We start from the raw sequence: 20,863 nt of genomic DNA, 5'->3' as shown, positions 1-20,863 counted from the left end.
AACACATTAGTAGAGTTCAACAGAGCATTGAAAAAGGAAGAACAAGAGAAATAACTTGAGGAAGACTCTGACCAAATTCTACTATCTAGACAAGACTGATTCAAATACACTGAGCTTAAAAGAGAAACAAGTTCATCTACCACGCCCACTTCTAAGTCCCTAAAACCTCTCCTTAAACCTAGATCCCGAGAGTCCCCAAAGACATGAAAGGAAGAAATGGCTTTAAACTAGTTCAAAGAGGGAATAGATGATTGGGAACCTATCCATAAGAGGAGAGTCCCCAATACAAATGTCCTCCCAAAAAAGAACTTTATTACCCAAGCAAGCATCATACCTGATGAAAGGAGAAAAAACAGGCGGTAAACCATCAATTTCTTTTTTTATCAACAAAATAAAATTCATTTATTAATATTTGAGACAAAATACAAAGGTTTTAGCTACTAAGTAGCCCAGAAATCATCAAAATATAGCTTGCTACACTACTTTGGTTTCTCAGCCCCCTTTTTTACTACTACAAACTACAACATTGCCCAAAATAAGGTGGATCTATCAGCTCCCTGTTGCTAGGATATCTACCAACCCATTTGCTGTCCTTTTTACCTAGAAAAAACTAGAGTTACAACTCTTTGCAAGAAAACCAGTTTCAATGAAAAAAAATCTATATTTCCAAGGGGCTGAGCTGATTTGCTTAGCCCATGAAATAACCAACATTGAGTCTCCCTCTACTTCCATCTCTCTAACTCCTAGTTGCACTGTTGGTTTCAAGCCTCGTAAGAGAACCATTACACACACTATGGTCCATTCTCATTGTAACACTATGGACATGGTGGTCTTGGCTCCAAAATTGAGGTGAAGATGGAAAATTAGGGTTTGGTCCAGGGAAGAGTGACCAGCAGAATGAGATGAAAGAAAACTGATGGGGAATGAATGAATGAATAAGTCCCTTCTCCACCAGAAGGGTTACTATTTATAGAAGTGGAGGGCACATTCGTGCATGGACTGAGAAATTCTGGAATATTATCAAGGCACTTAGGTCATACATCCAGGTCCAGGTTGAATTGATGGGGACACACATCAAATCCCAGGGTATGGGGACCAATTATCAGTTTGGGCAGCCTGCAATGGCCTTCACCTCCGTTATCCTACCACATGTCACATGCAGAACACCTATACAGCGTTTTTGTCGCTTGTGGGCGTTATTTTTGTGCCACACCCTCGTAGTTTACCTTTGTTCCGCAGCTTTGTCTTTGTTTTCGCCTAGTGTCTGAGAACTGTGGTCCGTCTCACTTGAATAGGGTGCTCCACAGTTCTCTGTGTATAAGGGAGATGACCGCTGTTGCATTGTAATCATACTACCGCGGTAGTTGTTCTGTCTGTTGCTGGCCTATGTTATTATAATAGTGGTGCATAACTTCATACTCTTACACTCATACAACAAGAAGCTAAGTTGAGAGTAAGGCCCCCAAAACACAAATCAAGTCCACCAACACCATTATTTGGAAGCAACAGCCAAGGAGATCATTGATCCCTAAATCTACCCCAACAAGATGTTCAACCTGGATGTTAGAGCTTAAGCATTCCTTTCAACCTTCTTTTTGCCTCCTTGTGTTTTGTATTTTCATCTACCAAGTAAAGGCATGTCCCTGTGGCCTTGTGACCACCTAGCTAACTTTCTTTTAATGAAGCAATTCCTTCCATTGAGGAACTACACAACAAAAGAAAGACAACATAGGAACTCTTTGTGATAAGCAAAGTTCTCAAAATTCTGGCTCTTCAACCTTCAATACATTATCATAATCCATTTCATCATGCCTCGGATTTGTATTAAATCTTTCATTGGAATCAATATTCATACAATGATTTCAAGATTGAACTCAACTTTGCAGCTTGCCATCCAAGCCCACGTCTACAAGACTCTACTCTGCATAGTAAATTAACATACAATACTTCTTGTTAAGTGTGTATACTTGGTAGAATAATGGAAAACCACTACAAGTTTTTGCTATTGATGTTTCTTATTCTTGAACGAAATAACATAAAGATTTTATCAATTACGACTAACAAATGAAGAATAGATTTAAGAAAGCACAGCTGCAATATACAGTTAATTACAAGAATATTGTATATTTCGTGGGAGTGACACATTCTTAATGTAAGTCGTGAGTATAAGTCAATTGTTAAGAAATCTTTTTAAGCCAATTCTCAGTTTGCAGAAGAAAAAATAGACAATAGGAAATAGTTACAAGAACACTATAGCACTTTGTGTAGCTAAGAGGCATTTACTGAACATTCATTTCAGTACAGACTTCAGGAAACAGAGTTGCTAAGAAAAGAAAGTAACAGTATTACTCTATCACCAATGTTGCATTCATTGTTCTCGTCATGTGCCATAAATTTACTGGTTCTTTTGACATAACGGTTGTAGAGTTTGTGATGGAAGAGATGATCCACAGCCACAACCACGGATTTCTGCATTTTGTTTGAGACCACCATTCCTATTACTGGCTTCATTGCTTCTAGCTTTCTTGTTCAAAAGCTAACCGAGATCACGTATCAACAGATCCTTCCATGCAAAAGAAAAAAGGACAAAAAAAGTCAGCAATGAGCAACCCAACAAAAACTGATCAAGGCAGCAATCAGCATCAAACCTCAACTCAGATTAAACTGCTAAAACAAGAAATAATGGTGGTAAAACTTGCCCAAGAGAGGTCCATGACAAAAAATAAATTTGATCATGCTATTGGTTAAATCCCACATTAAAAAGTTTTTCCAATCTAGTTGGAACAAATTGATCTAACGTATAGCTGGAACTAACTAATAATGACTGAAAAAATCCATTGCTTGGATGGCTGCCCAAGAGAAACTACACAGAATATTTTTTCAAGCAAAATTATAGGCAGCTGGGGTTGGAAAAACCTTGGTGACTAACGAGTATCTTTCCTACGTCGTGTATGTTTTGCAGCACGAGGCGGTGGAATAGTGAACCAGTGTCCTCATACAATGGAAACAAGCCAGAGATGAACGAGTTTTAGACGCCGCTGCTGCAAGCCTCTGTTTCAGACACTGCCGCTGCAAGCCTCTGTTTCAGACACTGCCGCTGCAAGCCTCTGTTTCAGGCACCGCCGCTGGAAGTGGTACTTTCTCTTTCCCATTGCAAGTGTCCTCACTTCCTCTGTTTCAGACACCGCCGCTGCAAGCCTCTGTTTCAGACACCACCACTGCAAGTGGTACTTCTCTCTCCCGCCACCTCTCTCTCTCTCTCTCTCTCTTCTCGCTATTTCTCTCTCCTTCTCTCTTTTTCTCTCTCCCCTCCTCTTTCACTATCTCTGTTCCGCCACTGCCGCTGCAATACTCTCTCACCACCGCTCGTCCCTATCTCTCATTCTCTCTCTTCTCATTATTTCTCTCTCCCCTCCTCTTTCATTCTCTGTTCCGCCACCACCACTGCAAGATTTGGTACTCTCTCACCACCTCTCATCCCTATCTCTCATTCTCTCTTCTCGTTATTTCTCTCTCCCCTCCTCTTTCACTCTCTGTTCCGCCACCGCCGCTGCAAGATTTGGTACTCTCTCCCCACCTCTCGTTTCTACCTTTCATTCTTTCTCTCTCCTCTCTTTTTCTCTCTCCCCACCTCTTTCACTCTCTGTTCCGCCACTGCCATTGCAACTTGCAGTGGCAGATTTGGTACTCTCTCACCACCTCGTGTCTCCCTATCAGAAGGTGTGCTGCCAGATCAGAAGCATTGATCTTGGAAGCCACCTCGGCAACAGTAGCCTTGGGCTTCTTGGGCTTTTTCTGCTTGAATTTTTCACTTCATTGGCCACATTCTCGCCACCACCAGCAACCTCGCTATCGCTGTCATCGCCATCATCATTGGAATGATGTTTTGGTTTGGGAAAGAGCCGCAGCAGCGGCTGCCTTCTGAGCCTCGACACGGCGGCAGCGCTCCTTGGATTGTTCTTCGAGAGACTGAAAAACGTTGGGGTTGTTTCCAACAATGACTACATTGGGGCGGAATTTGCTGGGATCGCCAACAGAATCAAAGGGTTTGTTCTTTCGCTGGCGTTTGGCATAGGTAACCTTCTACCAGCCATGGTCTTTATTGGTGGAAAAAACATTGTTCAAATTGTTCTCATCGTCTTCGTGGAGAGTTGGTTTGATGGCCGGTGCGATTTTTTCGTCCATGATTCTCTATCCTCTAGTTCTTCTCTCTTGAATTTCAAATTAGTTTCAGCTGCAAAGATGAGCAGAAACTACTCCAACAACAGCTAGAGAGGGTATTTTTAGGAATGGAGGTGGGAAGCGTGTTTTTGGAATTTTTTATCAATATATTAGTCACATGGTATTATATATAACGGAAAGTTAACGGTGAGGGTAGACTTAATCAATTGTCAGAAACAGTGGAGGTAGTGTTAGTCAATTTTCAAACAGTAAGGGTACACTTAGTCAATTAGCTAAACCATAAGGGTAGTTTAAGAATTAACCCAATACAAAATGTTTAACAGTTCATACAATCCAATATTTCTTACACCCTCTGTAGCATAACAATGAGAAAAAAAAAAAAGAGTATGCTGATCTTGAACCACCTTAATAAGAGGTTGAAACAGATAATAATCTTGATGAAATATCTAAGTTTCATGGTCAAATATTGGAAAACATGGGAGGTAAGGACATAGATAGGACTACAATATCTAACTCAATGCACTCATTTTCTAGTGGCAAAATCCTGCAACTCTGCAGCAAGCAGTCTTGTATTTGAGGATTGACCAAGAAAGAAATGCCCTTAAGTGTCTACCATGAAACTCCCTTTAGGTATATGAATTAAAACTGAAATGACTCCACAAAAACGGTCAGAGAGTAAAAGAATACTGATTAAAAGACACAGCCTCATTGCACTCATAGAATTTGATATTCTAACTAGCAAAACAAACTACATCAAGAATAGTAGATAATGAATTACTTTGAAAACCAGACTACACACTGCTTCAGGAATAAATAGTAAAGCCTAGAAACTCTCCAACACAGAAACCCAAAAGTCATTGTAGACCTAATATTTTCACAAACTCCAGACTATTGCCAGCAAATCAGACAACCACCATAGGTAACAATTCAACTAATTGCCACCTTTTTTTTCACCAATTGTCCATTTAACCAATTAATCTTAAAACAGTAGAAAGCTTGCTGAATTAAAAAATATGAAATAGGAGTTTCTTGAAGAAAGAAGGAAGAGAGAAGCAAAAGAAGAGAAGTTGAAAAGAAAGGAGAACAATAATCTGGCTGCCCCCTTCACTTATTATTTATATTAAAATAATAGAACAGTCCAAAGACAACTATGCCCTTATAGGGCGGCAAGACATAAAACAGCATATATAAGACACAAAAACATAATAAAATTTGGACTCACATAACTACTGTAGTCCCCACCTCCTATCTAACAACTAACATAAAACATCTACTCATAAAAATCATCATAAAACTGATTACTCTTCAATACTCCCCCTCAAGTTGGGAGTAAATGTCACACATTCCCAACTTGCATAGATCATATTCAAGCTTGTTCTTTGCCACCCCTTTAGTGAGAACATCAGCCAGCTGCAACTCTGAAGAGACATAAGGCAAACAGACTTCTCCAATTGTTACCCTTTCTCTCATAAAGTGTCTATCAACTTCAATGTGTTTTGTCCTATCATGCTGAATTGGATTATAGGCAATATTGATTGCAGCCTGGTTGTCACAGTATAACATCATAGGTTTCTCTGCTTTCACACCAATCTCACTCAAAAGAGATCTAACCCAAAGAAGTTCTGAGACACCATGAGCCATGGATTTATACTCAGCCTCTGCACTTGACCTTGCCACAATCGCTTGCTTCTTACTCTCCCAAGAGATCAAGTTTCCACCTACAAAGGTACACACTCCTAATGTAGACCTCCTGTCATCTAAGCATCCTGCCCAGTCTGCATCTGTATGGGACTCTAGCTTCAAATTCTCATGATTTGAGAAAAGAATGCCTCTGCCAAGGTGCTTTTTTAGATATGCAAGTATCCTCTCAATAGCTTCCCAGTGTTAAACCCGAGGTGCATGCATGTACTGACTCACAACATTGATAGCATAAGAAATATTTGGTCGTGTCATACACATATACAGCAACCGGCCCACCATTCTGTGATATCTCCCTACATCCTTTACCAACTCACCATCCACACCATTAACTCTGTGATTTGGATCAATAGGAGTGTCTGCTGGTTTGGTCCCCAGCTTCCTAGTCTCCCATAATAGGTCAAATACATACTTCCTCTGTAAAATAAAGATTCCATGCTTGGATCTTGCAACTTCAATCCCCAAGAAGTATTTAAGCTCACCAAGATATTTGATCTCAAATTCTTGCTGCAATGATTTTTTGAGATCATCAATCTCCTCCAGATCATTTCCTGTCACCACTATATCATCCACATACACAATTAGAATTGACACTAGAACATCTCTCCTCTTCGCAAAGAAAGTGTGATCAGACCGTGTTTGTGTGTACCCAAAACGGATGAGTGCCCCTCTGAACCTGTCAAACCAAGCCCTAGGTGACTGTTTCAGTCCATACAGAGATTTTCTGAGTCTACACACCTTTCCCTTACCAAATTTTCATAAAAGCCTGTTGGAATGTCCATATATACCTCCTCCTGTAAATCACCATTGAGGAAGGCATTTTTGACATCAAGCTGGAACAAAGGCCATGAATAGATGGTTGATAGAGATAAAAGGATACGAACTGAACTCTTCTTAACTACCGGTGCAAAGGTTTCCAGATAATCAACACCGTAGGTCTGAGTATTACCCTTTTGCTACCAGCCTTGTCTTGTACCTCTTCATCTTGCCATCAAGGTTTAAAATGTCGATGTCGATGGAAATCTCGCTTACCAAAATATAGGACATATGTCGGAAATGTCGAGGGGAAATATTGTAAAAATTAGAGACATTGTGGAAATATGCAAAGATATTTTGCAAAATGATAAAAGAAGCATTAATACATATTTCTAGAATATTATCTTATTCCCAACCATTATATAAAGCTAAGAAACTAAGATCAATAACAAATTAGTAAATGACAATTTACTGATTTATTATGCATTTTGATGTTTTTACAAGGTTATCTGATATTTTCTTTTCTTATTTTTAATTCTGATTTATTATAAATTCTAATGTATTTATTTCACACTAGTATATAGAAATACATTTATTCTGATTTTTTAAATATTAAAGTTATAATGCATTATGTTTTATTATAAATTTAATAAACTGATTCTCCTTTTTGTAGTATTAAGATTATGATAAATTCTGATTTCTTATAAAACTTAATGAATTTATTATGATTTTTAATACTAAATTTATAATAAATTATGATTTAGTATAAAATTTATTAAATTTATTCTGATTTTTTATATTAAATGTAGAATATGGTTTATTATAAAATTTAATAAACATTTTCTGATTTTAATAAAAATTTTAAAAAATACTAACTAGTTAATATTTTATTACTTGAAAAATATTTTATGTTTTCTATTATAAAGTAATTAATTTATTCTTTTGCTTTTATATTTTGTTAATTCTTTTTATAAATTTTTTTTGAAATATTAAATAGAAATTATTAATGGAATAATCTATATTAATATACTGAATTATATTAATGTAATATATTAATATATTATATTTTTAATGTACATTAGTCGACATCTTGTTGACATTTTTTTTTGATGAATAGTATTAAGTTTATTAATTCATAAGCAAATTAGAGTGAGTTCATACATCATCCCAACGAGAGGCGTGAGCTGCAGCCCCTCCTTGAAACTTACAAGTAAACTAGGAAAGAAAAACAAGAATCACAACTGAGCCCAAAATAATTCTTCCCTATTTACCCCTTGCTTAGCTAACACATCTGACAAGGTATTTGCTGATCTCCCCACCCACTGTACAGTGACCAACATATTCCTTGTCAACCAACTAAATTTCTTCATTTCATTCATGTATCGCCACATAGCCTCGTCAGGATTTTTCAACCAACCCACCAGCACTTTGGAATCCCCCTCGATTATTAGATGTTGTACCCCCAGCTGGTTTGCAAATTGGACCCCTTGTACAGCAGCTAAAAGTTCTGCCTTGATGGAATTCCCAATTCCCAAAGGACTTGAGTAGAGCAACAAAATCTCTCCCTTCTCATTTCTCAAAGCACGCCCCACTCCGGATAATCCTGGATTACCCATGCTGCTTCCGTCAAAGTTCAACTTAATTGAGCCTTCGAGTGGAGGAGACCAGCTTGTAATTGATTTGGCCTTTAAAGATGAACACCTTGCTACTGCTGACCAATTTCTCCAAATGTCATTAAAGGAGAATTGATGAAAGATTTCCAAGGTCTTCAGCCAATGTATTGCCCTGTTTAACACATAGTCTTTCAAATCTTGGTTGTTCCTTTCCTTTCTTGAAAAATTTTGAGATTCCTTTCTTCCCAAAGAGTCCAAGTCAAGCAGCACGAACACATCTCCACATAATTCTCCCTATTTTTGTAGGCCAATAAAATGTAAAATGGTTGAAGAGCATGTGAACTTCTGCTGGTAGACTCCAACTACCCCCAAACAACGAAAGTAGCCAAGCCCCAAAGGCCTGCAGAAAAGGGACAAGATACTAATAGATGGTAACAATCCTCACCGTGAGCTCTACAGAGGATACACCAATTAGGAGAAATACAGAGAAAATGTCTTCTCTTTTGTAGGTTGTCTAAAGTGTTTACTTTCCCATGGAAAACTTCCCAACAAAAAGCCACAATTTTTGGGGGAACTGGCTTACACCAAATTTCTTTTGACGGAAAGGATTGGTGAGTAGAAAGTTGAGAGATGGACTTGAAAAAAGAAGCACAAGTGAAAGTTCCATTGGGTCTAGGAGTCCAAACCCTCTTATCTGGCTTGGAGGGATCCAAACAAACCTGATTAAGACACCCAAGCAACAAAGAAAGAGACTCAATTTCAGCATCCCCAAGTCCTCTACGAAACCCAAAATCCCAAGTAGGATCTAAGGGTGTTCTCAAAGGTGAGACAAATTTTGAGACCACCTCTTTTTTGTACAAAGAAATAGAAAAAAGCGAAGGGAACAAATCCTTTAACGGTGAGTCTCCTACCCAAATATCCTCCCAAAAAAGGATAGAGTTGCCAAAACAAACATCATACCTGATAAAATTGAGGAATTGAGGAAGGGTGTTGTGAATAGCCTTCCAAGGTGCTGCTAGGTTAGCTTGCCTCGATACACCAATATCCCATCCATTCTCTGACCTCCCATGAATGTTCCCACCACCTCATGCCACAGCCTCTCTCTTTCCAAAGGCCATTTCCACAACCATTTCCCTAACAGAGCTTGATTCTTTCTAGTTACCCTTCCAATTCCCAAACCCCCCTCTTCTTTACTTCTGCAGACAATTTCCCAATTAACCAAATGATCCTTTCTCTCTTGTCACGGCTCCCATAAGAAGTCTCTCATCAACTTCTCCAGCTTCCTAGCTTCCCTAACTGGTATCCTAAAGACAGACAAATAATAGGTAGGTAAGTTAGCCAAGGTAGCTCTTATTAGGGTAATTCTTCCTCCTAAAGAGATATAGTTCCTCTTCCATGAGACTAATCTCTTCTCAAACTTTTCTAACACTGGGGTCCAAAATCTACTCTCCCTAGGATTTGCCCCTAAAGAAAGCCCTAAATATGACATAGGCCAAGCAGAGGTGGAACACTCAAGACACTCCGCAATAGCCTCGACCTCCCCTACCTCCAAATTTATACCTGCTACGCAACTCTTTTCCAGATTTATTCTCAAATTAGAGACACTTTCAAATCCTTTTATTAGCTCTTTTAGGTTTGCTACCTTTTCACTAAGACCTCCACAAAAAATCATTAGGTCGTCTGCAAACTGAAGGTGGGTGACGGGGACTTGGTGTCTCCCTATTCTCCAACCCCTAATGGCATCTTCGCTGTTAGCCTTAGTAATGATCCTACTAATCACATCATCTACTAAGGTAAAAAGGAAGGGTGAAAGTGGATCCCCTTGCCTGACACCCCTGCAAGCTGGAAAAAAATCCCTCACCGTACCGTTTACCAGAATAGAGTAGTGACAAGTACTGATACACCCAAAGATCCAACTACACCACTTGTCCCCAAATCCACCATTTCGCATAACCTCTAATAGAAACTCCTAGTCCACCAAATCATAGGCCTTTTCAAGATCGAATTTACAAATGAATCCTTTCCTACTGGACCTTTTTCATTTCCTCCACACACTCATTCGCAATTAAAATCTGATCTGTTATTTGTCGCCCTTGAATGAAAGCCCCCTGAGTTTCACTAATGATGGTAGGGAGGACTGTTTTGATCCTCAATGAGAGCACTTTAGCCAGAATTTTATAGATGCTTGTCACCAGACTAATAGGCCTATAATCTTTTGGGTGGTTGGCATCATTCTTCTTAGGTATCAAGGCCAAAAAGGTGGCATTAATTCCAGGGCTTATAGTGTGATTGTCTGCAAATTCCTTAAAGACTTCAGCTAGATCCTCTTTCAACACCTCCCAACAGTCTTGATAAAAACCCATTGTAAAGCCATCTGGACCCGGAGCCTTGGATCTATTCATTAGAAAGACAGCTTTCTTAATCTCTTCTTCCTCGAAATCCCTTTCCAATCACCTTGCCACTTCATCAATTCTTGGCCAATCCACCCTTTCCATGACTGTTCTCTCACTCAAAGGCCTTCTATAAATCGATTTGAAGTGGTCCACAAATTTTCTGGCTATGTCATCCTGGTTGGTAATCACCTCCTCTCCTATCTCTAGCTTGGTCACAAAATTCTTTCTTCGTCTCCTATTTGCCAAATCATGGAAGAATCTAGTGTTCCCATCGCCTTCCTTAATCTACTTGTGTCTAGATTTTTGTCTCCAACTGATTTCTTCCCTCAATAACACTTCTTCCAACTCCTTTTTTAATCGTCTCCTTAGCACTTTGTCCTCCTCGGTCAGCCCATTGTGAGATTCCTTTACATCCAAATTCTCTATTCGAGAGATTAGGCCCAATTTTTGCTCCTCAATTCTACCAAATTGATCTCTATTCCACTCTTTTATTTTGGCTCTCAACCTTTTTAATTTCTTATGGAACTTGATCCCCTTCCATCTTACCCCCCCCCCTCTCCTCCTCACCCCACCACTCCTTCACTCAACTTCTTGTCGACATAATAGGAAAAACTGTACTTTTTTTGGTTATTTTGACCGATTTGGTCGACATTTCCGAAATATAGGAAATGTTGACTAACATAATGTAATTTTTATATTACCATCCATTTTCATGTCGGTGAGCCTCAACATTGACATATGTCGAGCGACATTAGCGACATTTGAAACCATGCTTGCCATCAGCCCTATATTTCACTATGAATACCCATCTACATCCAATTGTCTCTTTGTCTGGGGGGAGATCAACTATTTCCCAAGTTTGGTTTTTAACTAAGCAACCATCTCATCTTGCATGGTTATTTTCCACTCAGGTTTGGAGAGAGTCTCAGTAACATTCCTAGGTATAGACGTAGAATCCAGGGAAGAAAGAAAATCACGGTAAGAGGGTGATAAGGCACTGTAGGAAAGATGGTCTGAAATCCAATGGGTTGTACACTTTTTCTTCCCCTTATGAAATGCAATGGGAAGATCAAGGTCAGTGGGATCAATTGCAACAATAGTGTTAGGGACAGAAACATTATCATCAGAAAACATAATAGGCTCAAGCTCAAGAGGAATACCTGGAACTGTATCTGCCGAATCTGGAGTTTCAGAAGGACTGATAGAGAGTGGTGTGAGTTAATGATGTGTGGAGTCAACCATCATCTGTCGGCACTGATACTTCTGTGAGGCTACCCGTAGTGGCTCAGGTAATGAAACTAGAGGTGCAGGTGCTGGCTGAACTGATGAAGGCACCAAAGAAACAGGAAGAGGAACAGATTGTGAGTTCTCCCCAAAACTCTCCCCCTAAGGAGAACCACTCGAAAAGAAGGTGGATTCAAAGAAAGTAACATCCATTGTGACAAATCTACTCCTCGACACTGGGTCATAACAGCAATACCCCTTTTGGTTCTGAGCATACCCAAGAAAAACACATTTCTTGGCCTTAGGATCCAATTTCTTGCGATGAGGGCCAAGAATGTGAACAATGGAAACACACCCAAAAACCCTCAGAGGTATATGAAATATCTCCCCATCTGGAAAAAGCAAACTAAATGGCACCTTAAACCCCAAAGCCCGTGAAGGAAGACGGTTAATCAAATGCATGGCTATAAGAACTGCATCTCCCCAGAACTATACAGGAACTGAAGCACACACCATAAGACTCCTTTCCACCTCCACAATGTGTTTGTTTTTTCTCTCAACAACTCCATTCTGTTGTGGTGTATATGCACAACTACTCTAATGAATTACCCCATGTTCTAGGAAATACGTGGTCTGGTCCTTCTCAAAGTACTCTCTAGCATTATCTGATCTAAAAACCTTAGTTCTCACTCCAAATTGTGTGAGAACCATCTAGTGGAACTGTCGTACCAAGTTAGGAACCTCATCACATGATCTCATCAAATATATCTAAGAATATCGTGTATAATCATCCACAAACAAGAGAAAGTACCAGAATCCTCATATGGAAGGGATATGATATGGCCCCTATACATTAGTGTGAACAATATTAAAAGCAAAAGTACCTCTTTTATTACTTGGTTTAAAAGACTATCTACAATGCTTTCCTAACTGACAACTCTTACACTCCAAAGTAGATAACTGAACAAACTCAAACAACTTTGGGAAAAGACATTTCAAAGAACTAAAGAAAAGGTGTCCCAAGCGATTGTGCCAAAGCATAATCTGGTTCACTAACTCTGACCCACTACTACTGCTACTGTTAACATGATGACCCTGATGTCTCGGAACTAATAGACAATAGGTTGGTATGAAGTCTAGGGACATGTAAAATAGAAGACAGAGTTATATCATTGGTCACTCTAACTGTCCCTTTCCCAGTAATGGGAATATGTGAACCATCTGCTGTAAAGATTGTCTCTACCAGAACACAACTGATAGGAATTGAAAAGGGTAGGGGCATTAGTCATGTGCTCAGATGCTCCTGAGTCTATAATCCAGGGAGGTCCCTCCTTACCTAAAGTGGATGCAAGATTTGCAGTTGCATATGAACTACCTATATGTGCAAAGGAAGAGGTGTAGCTAGCTCCTGCATTCTACTGTCCATCTGGAAGGCTAGTGCTAAGTGAATCTTTCTTACTCATAAGCTGTCCAAACCTCTCTAATTCTGTCTTCACTGCTTCTACTCTAATGGATTCCCAATCTGTTTGGGAAAGAGGGACCGAAGAGTCTCTTGTAGTGGCTACGTTTGCATTGCCCTTCTTGTTCCTTATCTGAGCATGCATAAGAGTTGGATGAAGCTTCCAACAAGTGTCCGTGGTATGCTTAGGCTTCTTGAAATAATCACACACCAAGTCCTTCTTATCTTCCATTCTAGTCTCACTACTCCCCCCGTCTCCATTTGGCTTAGGTTTTGTTGTACCAACCATAGCCGAATGGTCAATCCCAGGCTATCTCAGCATTACATTTTCCAACTTTCCTCTCCAAAGACAAAGGCATAGGCTTGAGAGAGTGCCACACCCTCCCTAAAAAGAATATGCTGCCTAGCAATGTCGAATTTAGGATTCAGCCCGGCCAAGAACTCAAAAACCCTATTCCTTTCTACCAATCTATGATAGGTTGCTGCATCATTTACACTTTCCCAAACCACAGTTTCTAAGTGTTTTATTTCCTGCCATAGGGTTTTCAGCATGGAGAAATACACAACAAAACGTTTTTCTCCCTATTTCATACTTATCACCTAATTCCTTAACTAATAGGCTCTGGCTTCATTTTGTTTCTAAGAATAGGTTTCAATCACTCCATCCCAAATCTCCTTAGCAGTATTAGCCCATAGGAAATTTTTTGCAATATGAGGTAACATAGAATTACACAGTCGGGACATTACCATGTAATTCTCCTGCACGCATCGGGAAGAGTCTATACTAGGTTTCTTCTCCTCCCTAGTGAGAAACCCTAATTTTCCACGGGCACCAACAGTCATTTTAGCTAATTGTGCCCACTCCAAATAATTTGTACCATCAAAGTTTTACTATAGTAATGATCCCAGACCCAAAAATATCACTACTACCTCCAACACCCAGTCCCACAGTACCGATAGATTTCATCTCGGTATTCCAACTCTCCATCTTACTTCAAATAATTCAACAGTAAGAAAAAATAGATTGAAAACCTTCCATAAACAATTTAATATCACACACAGAAACAAACCCTTCTGGAAGAAGAAAACCCTGGCTAGAGATAAAATCACACACACAGAAACAGCACCATCCCTCTCTTTGTTTCCCTGATCTTCAAGCTCAGCTGACCATTTAATCTCAGCTCCTCAAATAGTAGCTCCTTAGTTTCAACCTTCAAGGCTTTTCTCCAGCGGCCTACCTCCACAAACTCTCCCATCTCCAGCTCCTTAGTTTCCTCCTTGGCACTTTTTGGTTCCAGCTTTCTTCGCCTCCATACTCGTCTGCTGCTACTATTACTCGATGATTCCTGTGCTCTCAAAGAACTACACAGACGCCATTGATTTTCTGGACAGAGAGGGACTTCGATCTTAGACTGGGATGGTGGTTCCCTACAACTGGAGGTCTGAGAGAAGAAGGCAAGGGAGGAAAAGGGCAGTATATGAATACAACAACATTTTCTGTTCCCTTCTCCACAAAATCAATAGAACCAATTGACTCTAGTGGCTCATGTCCATGCAACACTGCTGATTAGAAATCTTCTATATATAGCAGTTAAACTTGAAAGAAGAAGAAGAAGAACTGTTTACTGTATTAGAGAAGTATTACAGGTTAAGAGAAGAAAGAGAGAGAGAGAGAGAGAGAGAGAGAGAAGAAGAAGAAGAAGAAGAAGAAGAAGAAGAAGAAGAAGAGTGAAGAGAGGAGAAAAGAAAGAAGGGGTTCGGTGGTTAATTATTCTAGTGGACTTATGGTTGTAGGAAAGAAGACTGAGGATGTTAGAAGGTATCTAACCATGTATAATCTTCTTTAACTCTTCTCTGACCCATCTAAGCCCACAATGTCCTTGTCTGGGATATATTTATTGCTATTTTGTATGACAAACAAGTAGTTAATTAACAAAATGCTCTTGATAGAGCACAAGTCTAAGGTAGCCTTTGGATTTGAAAATGGAGGTGGAATTTGATTGGTCAATTCTGAAGTCCGATGATAATGTCATTTAGATGATTTTCAAAGCATGGTATAGAAGTTGGAGAAATGCAGAAAAGATCCTGCAAATTATGTTTCAGTGGAATTTGAATTCTTCCCAGAGGCTAGTTCATTTCTGTGGAATCAAAATTCTAATCCATTCTGCTCCGAAATATAAAATCAGCCTAACTGAATCACTATTAGTACTAATGATAACTCCATAATTAGTAGAGATTTACAAAATCCAAAATTGGTGTAAATTATAGGGTGATTAGCTCATGGAGATATGGACCTTTCTAGTTCTTTTAGACCCAATTTCTAGACATACATACATATGTAAAGATGCAACCAAAACAGAATGGTAACACGACCTCTGGTCATCTGGTGTTATTTAGCCCAAAGATTGAAAATAATTGTGGGGAGAGTGCAGAATAATAAGAGGAGTGGCAATAGAAACTCCCTTTTTCTGTTGTTTTCAAGTACTACTACTATTTCTTTAAAAGCATTTAATATCTCCTAACACAATTGTGCTGCTTGACTTATTATTATAACATATTCCAGTGGCAGAAGGAATCAGCTTATAAACTCTTATCTTTTATATTCAGTGTGTGAGCTCTTGCATTTTGGGGTAAATGTAGTAAATCATCTAGATTTAATCTTGGTTCTAAACCTAGGTGGGTGTATGACATGCTAAATGCAGCAGTTTTATCTCATAGAGAGGTTAGATCTAGTAAAGTCCTTTGCTCTGACTTTGGTTTAGAACCAAGTTATTTACTTGCTTCCTATTACTAGGACAAAATTCTAGTGAATAGCTAACCCCAATTTTTCCACTTACTTTTTTTTTATCAATAACTTTGAAAGAATTTCATTAATTAAAATACTTTAGGATACAACAAGAAGTTGCAAAAAGAAATCAGCTTAGTAAGCTGACCCAGGACAGATTTACAAATGTGCCCAAAACATGTGTTCTTTGAACCCCTTGCTTTCCTAAGCTATCTGCCAAACTGTTGGCAGATCTCCTAACCCATTCCACCTGGATTGACATGTTCCTTGACATCCATTTAAATCTTCGGAAATCATTCTTCAACTGCCATGTCACCCCTTCCCCTTTCTGCAACCATTTTATCACAGCTTTTGAGTCTCCCTCGATGATCAATCTATTAACACCCAACTCTTTAGCCTTCTCAACCCCATATGCTGCAGCTAGAAACTCTACCCTTGCCACATCACCCTCCTCCACAGGACCGGAGTACACAGCAATAATGAATCCATTTTCATCTCTAATGGCCCCCCCAATGCCTGAAGGGCTTGGGTTACCCACACAACTCCCATCAAAGTTCAGCTTCTTCAAGCTTTTTACAGAATGTGCCACCCTCAATGTTATTGTTTCAACTAAAGCTTCCTTGCATTTTTTTTTACATTCAAATATTCTATCATTTCTTTCCTCCCAAACAGTCCAAAGTATTGCTGCTCTAGTACACCTCCAAAGAATCCTACCCCTCCTTGTCTTGCCACTGAAACCATTAGGATTGAATAAACCTTCCGCCCTGTCAGAAGAGGACCACCTGCACCCAAAGAGGAAAGTAAACCAATTCCAAATAAAACCGACAAAAGGCCAAGACATTAGAAGGTCGAAAGCAGTCTCACCACTCAACTTACACAGGACAAACCAGTTAGGGGACAAGCACCAATTTGGTCTCTTACTTTGAAGTACATCAAAGGAATAAATACAACCATGAAAAACTTCCCAACAAAAAGCACTGATTTTAGGGGGAGTAGAAGGGCACCAAGTCTCTCTAACTGGGAAAGGAAGAGAAGATTGTGTGGCAACCAACGAATGTAGAAGGGATTTACAAGAAAACGACCCATCAGAAATAGGATCCGAAATCCTAGAATCTGACCCACCTTCCCCCAAAAAATACTGAATTCAGCAATTCTAACAGCTTGAACACTGCAAGAAGTTCAGACTCTCTAAGGTTCTTGTTAAATCCAAAGTTCCAATTCAACCCTGGAAGGTGAGATGGTTGACTTAGGAAATCTGAAATAGGCTTACCCTTGAACCTGGACAGGTCACAAAGAGAAGGAAATTTCTCACCCAAAGGAGTATCTCCAATCCACACATCCTCCCAAAATTTGATTTTACTACTAGAAGACAAGTCATACCTGATAAAATTTAGGAATGTAGGGAGAACATCATGGATGGCCTTCCAGGGAGCAGCCAAGTTAGCCCTATGGAGACATCCAGCATTCCATTTGTTGCTCGACATGCCATGAATGCTTGCAACCACTCTGTGCCATAATTTCCCATTTTCATTTGAAAACCTCCAAAGCCATTTGTTAAGCAAAGACTGATTCTTCAATCTAACATTACCTATTCCCAAACCCCCCTTCCCCTTTCAATTTCCTCACCTTTTCCCATCTAACCAAATGATCATTCTTTTTTCCCCTTGACACCCAGAGAAAATCCCTCATGATTTTTTCAATTCTCCTCACTATCCCTTGTGGCATCCTAAACACTGACATGTAGTACACTGGAAGATTTGCTAAGGTGGACTTAATTAGGGTTATTCTCCCCCCCAGTGAGATATAGTTCTTTTTCCACGCTGCCAAGCATTTCTCGATCCTTTCCACCACCGAAGCCCAAAAACTAGCAGATCTAGGGTTGTCTCCAAGGGGTAAGCCCAAATATTTCATTGGCCACTCACCTTTCTCACAGCCTAGGGAATTTGCTAGAAATCTAACTCATCCTCTTCAATGTTGGTTCCAGCCAATAAGCTCTTTGACCGATTAATCCTCAAATTAGACATCCTCTCAAAGAGTTTCACAACCAGCCTCAGATTTTTCCACTTACTTGTAAAAGCAATTTTCTAACTTCTGCAACTATTATGTCCTTTTGTCTGCAGTTCGGATGTAGATGAGCTTGAAAGAAGGTTGGCAGCCCTCGAAAACCCATGAAGTGAAGATTGGTAATGTGTTTGGAATCTTTGAGAGTTGATTAACTCAGGTTCTCTTTAATCTGTATATCTTGTCTAGCATGTATATTTTGTATAGTGGTCTTGTTGTATATTGAGACAAGGTTAGAATTTTGTGTCCTTAAGGCAATATTATGCACATGGCACCCCCTATGAATTAAACTTGGGGTCTCTCATTTGGAGTCTTACTTAATGACATGGATTGTAAAATGTCAAATCTTAATTATTCATTGAATAGCAAAAACATGGACAATTGTGGATGGCCGAAGTATATTCTCACAGCCTAAGGTAAATAGAAATCTTTGAAAATTTTAAGAACTAACATTTTTTATCAGCAATTTAAGAATTAACATTTCAATTATCGTGAGTTTTTTATGTTGCGGGATTTCTGCCAAAAAAAAAAAAAAGATGTTTCTGGCCTAATATGATCCCAGAAGGTGCTAACTGAAGGTTTTTTGTATCAATTTAATGACGGGCCATAACACAGTATTATAAGAAGGACACAAAAGGGTAGCTCTTTTAACAATACATACGCTGTATGTTTTATTTCTTTTGTATTTAGGATGCTTTTTTTTCTATTCCCTGCATTTGGTGTTTTTATCAAGAATAATGTGACCTCCAAATTAAAAGGAGAAGGAACTATGGGGATGGAATCAAGGTAAAGGTTTTTACAGTTTCTGCAAGTTTGTGTTTGATAACTGCTCAAATACAGGAGGAGGGTGAAAGAAAAGATTCTAAATTTAAAACCCTTTCAAAATTCAAGGCATCAATGGTAATGTGATGAAGTTTTTATGGGTTTTCAGATTTCAGCATCTAGTTCAACTATAATCAAAACCCACTTTAGTGGTTATGCATGTTGAGATAAAACTTCAGAGACAGTACTTCATAAAAAGATGTTTTATAAAGCACATATGTAAAGAACTGTAAACGACTTTAAAAAACTAAAACGACTTCCTAATTAAAGAACTCGATTCAAATGTTAAGAATGGTGAAGGACACAAACTTGGCACATACCTGTAAACGGTAAGATGATTGAACGGTACAAGGTCTCTGTATTTTCTGGAGAAAAGATCAAACAAAACATGAAAATGGTGTTTGGATATACTGACATGGCTAGATGGGAGAATGAGAAGAAAAACGAAAGAGAGATAAAGAGTACCTGCGGAGCGATCAACCACCACGGCGTCGGAGAAGGTGATATTACAGTCGGGCGAAATGTTGAGGAAGATGGAATGACTGCGAACTGGGAACTGGAAAGAGAGGAAAACAGTAAATGAGGGAGGGTTTAATCGAGCCCGGCCCGGCCCTGCCCTGTTTTTGCGCGGTTTTTCCGTAATACCCTTATACCCCTGCCTGCTTTCACGTGTGATGAATGCCACACGTATTTACCTGGGCGAGAATCCGGATTCTTTGGCGCTGTTTGGCATCACTCCAAATAATCACTTTGGATTCTTAGGATGATGATAACACGTTTGGACACAATTATGAAGTGTTTCTCATTCCAAATGGGAAGAACAGGCAAAATTATGAGAAGTGAAAAAAATACACTGCAGAATCTCGATTCTCGCCGATGTAAGCTTAAAATAACGAACACGTGTTACTATGAAAATATGGGCAAAAATGTAAATTTGGTGTTGATCATAAAACCAATCAATAAACCCCACCCTACCCCCGCAGCCCTTCATTTTTCTTGGAGTTCAAATCAACCCCCCATAAGATTGCCCCCCACGGTACACCCCCTCGTGTATTGGGAACATTTTCTACTGATGATATCATCATTTCTGGTATTATTATCAGGAGATGTTCCCAATACATGATAGAAATGTATTATGGGACGTTGTGGGGGGCTGATATGATCTCTTCTTCTTCCCCGTCATTTCACCCCCAACAGCTCTCTGTACTACTGGTACAATACTCTGCTTTGATGTCATTTGAAATCGTATGTATAATTCGAGATCAGTTTCAGTCAGTGCAAGGTCCATTCAAACATTGTTCGAACAGTCTTTACAGCTTTGCATTGAGAATACTTCTGTACCTAAATACTTTATTTCATTGGGAGATATTCCTAATGCACTAACTGAAGCCGAGTTCACTCTGTATTTTTTCATTGTTTTCCCCTATATTTCTTGCATACAACTAGGCGATTCAACTTGTGTTTTCTATTGCCTAGTTTTCTCACGATCCATTGTGCTTCCATGATGCCATGGTTAGTTTAAAAACTTGATCATAATATTGTAAAGTTGGAATCTACAAATTTTATAGAAAATTTTCAAGTGTAAATTTATTGCATGCTCTGATAAAAAATCCTTGGATATATGAATATTGTTTCAGTTGTGAATACTTTTATTGAACAGGTCTAGTAACCAATTGCTTGGATTTTTATTTTTTATCAAAATTCATTTGGGGGTGGGTTTTGATTGGTCTAAGCCTTTTTTGTATCATGTCTTTGTATTTTTTTTTTTTTTGGAATTACACACATACTACTAACTTTTTTCTCCAAAGTCGGTGGAAGCAGGACTTGAATCCACATATCCGTTGGAACAATCCAAGTAACATATTAACTA

At 39.1% G+C, this 20,863-nt stretch overlaps 1 protein-coding gene across 1 annotated transcript in view; it reads right to left on the bottom strand.

Annotated features, from left to right (window-relative positions):
- LOC104593834 (uncharacterized) overlaps positions 1-19,845 on the bottom strand; it is a 32,245-nt gene extending 12,400 nt beyond the window's left edge. Inside the window, exons 1-3 of the mRNA XM_010253856.3 lie at positions 19,459-19,845; positions 19,314-19,358; positions 2,350-2,563 (exon numbers count right to left, since the gene is read on the bottom strand). Of these exons, the coding sequence (XP_010252158.1) occupies positions 2,350-2,511 (162 nt within the window). The 5' untranslated portion in view covers positions 2,512-2,563; positions 19,314-19,358; positions 19,459-19,845. The remainder of the gene's footprint in view (positions 1-2,349; positions 2,564-19,313; positions 19,359-19,458) is intronic.
- Positions 19,846-20,863: the final 1,018 nt, after the last annotated feature.

Source organism: Nelumbo nucifera, chromosome 5, assembly GCF_055504915.1.
Source record: "Nelumbo nucifera cultivar China Antique chromosome 5, China Antique-T2T, whole genome shotgun sequence".
Classification (NCBI taxonomy): domain Eukaryota; kingdom Viridiplantae; phylum Streptophyta; class Magnoliopsida; order Proteales; family Nelumbonaceae; genus Nelumbo; species Nelumbo nucifera.
This window is presented reverse-complemented; position numbering and strand designations above follow the sequence as displayed.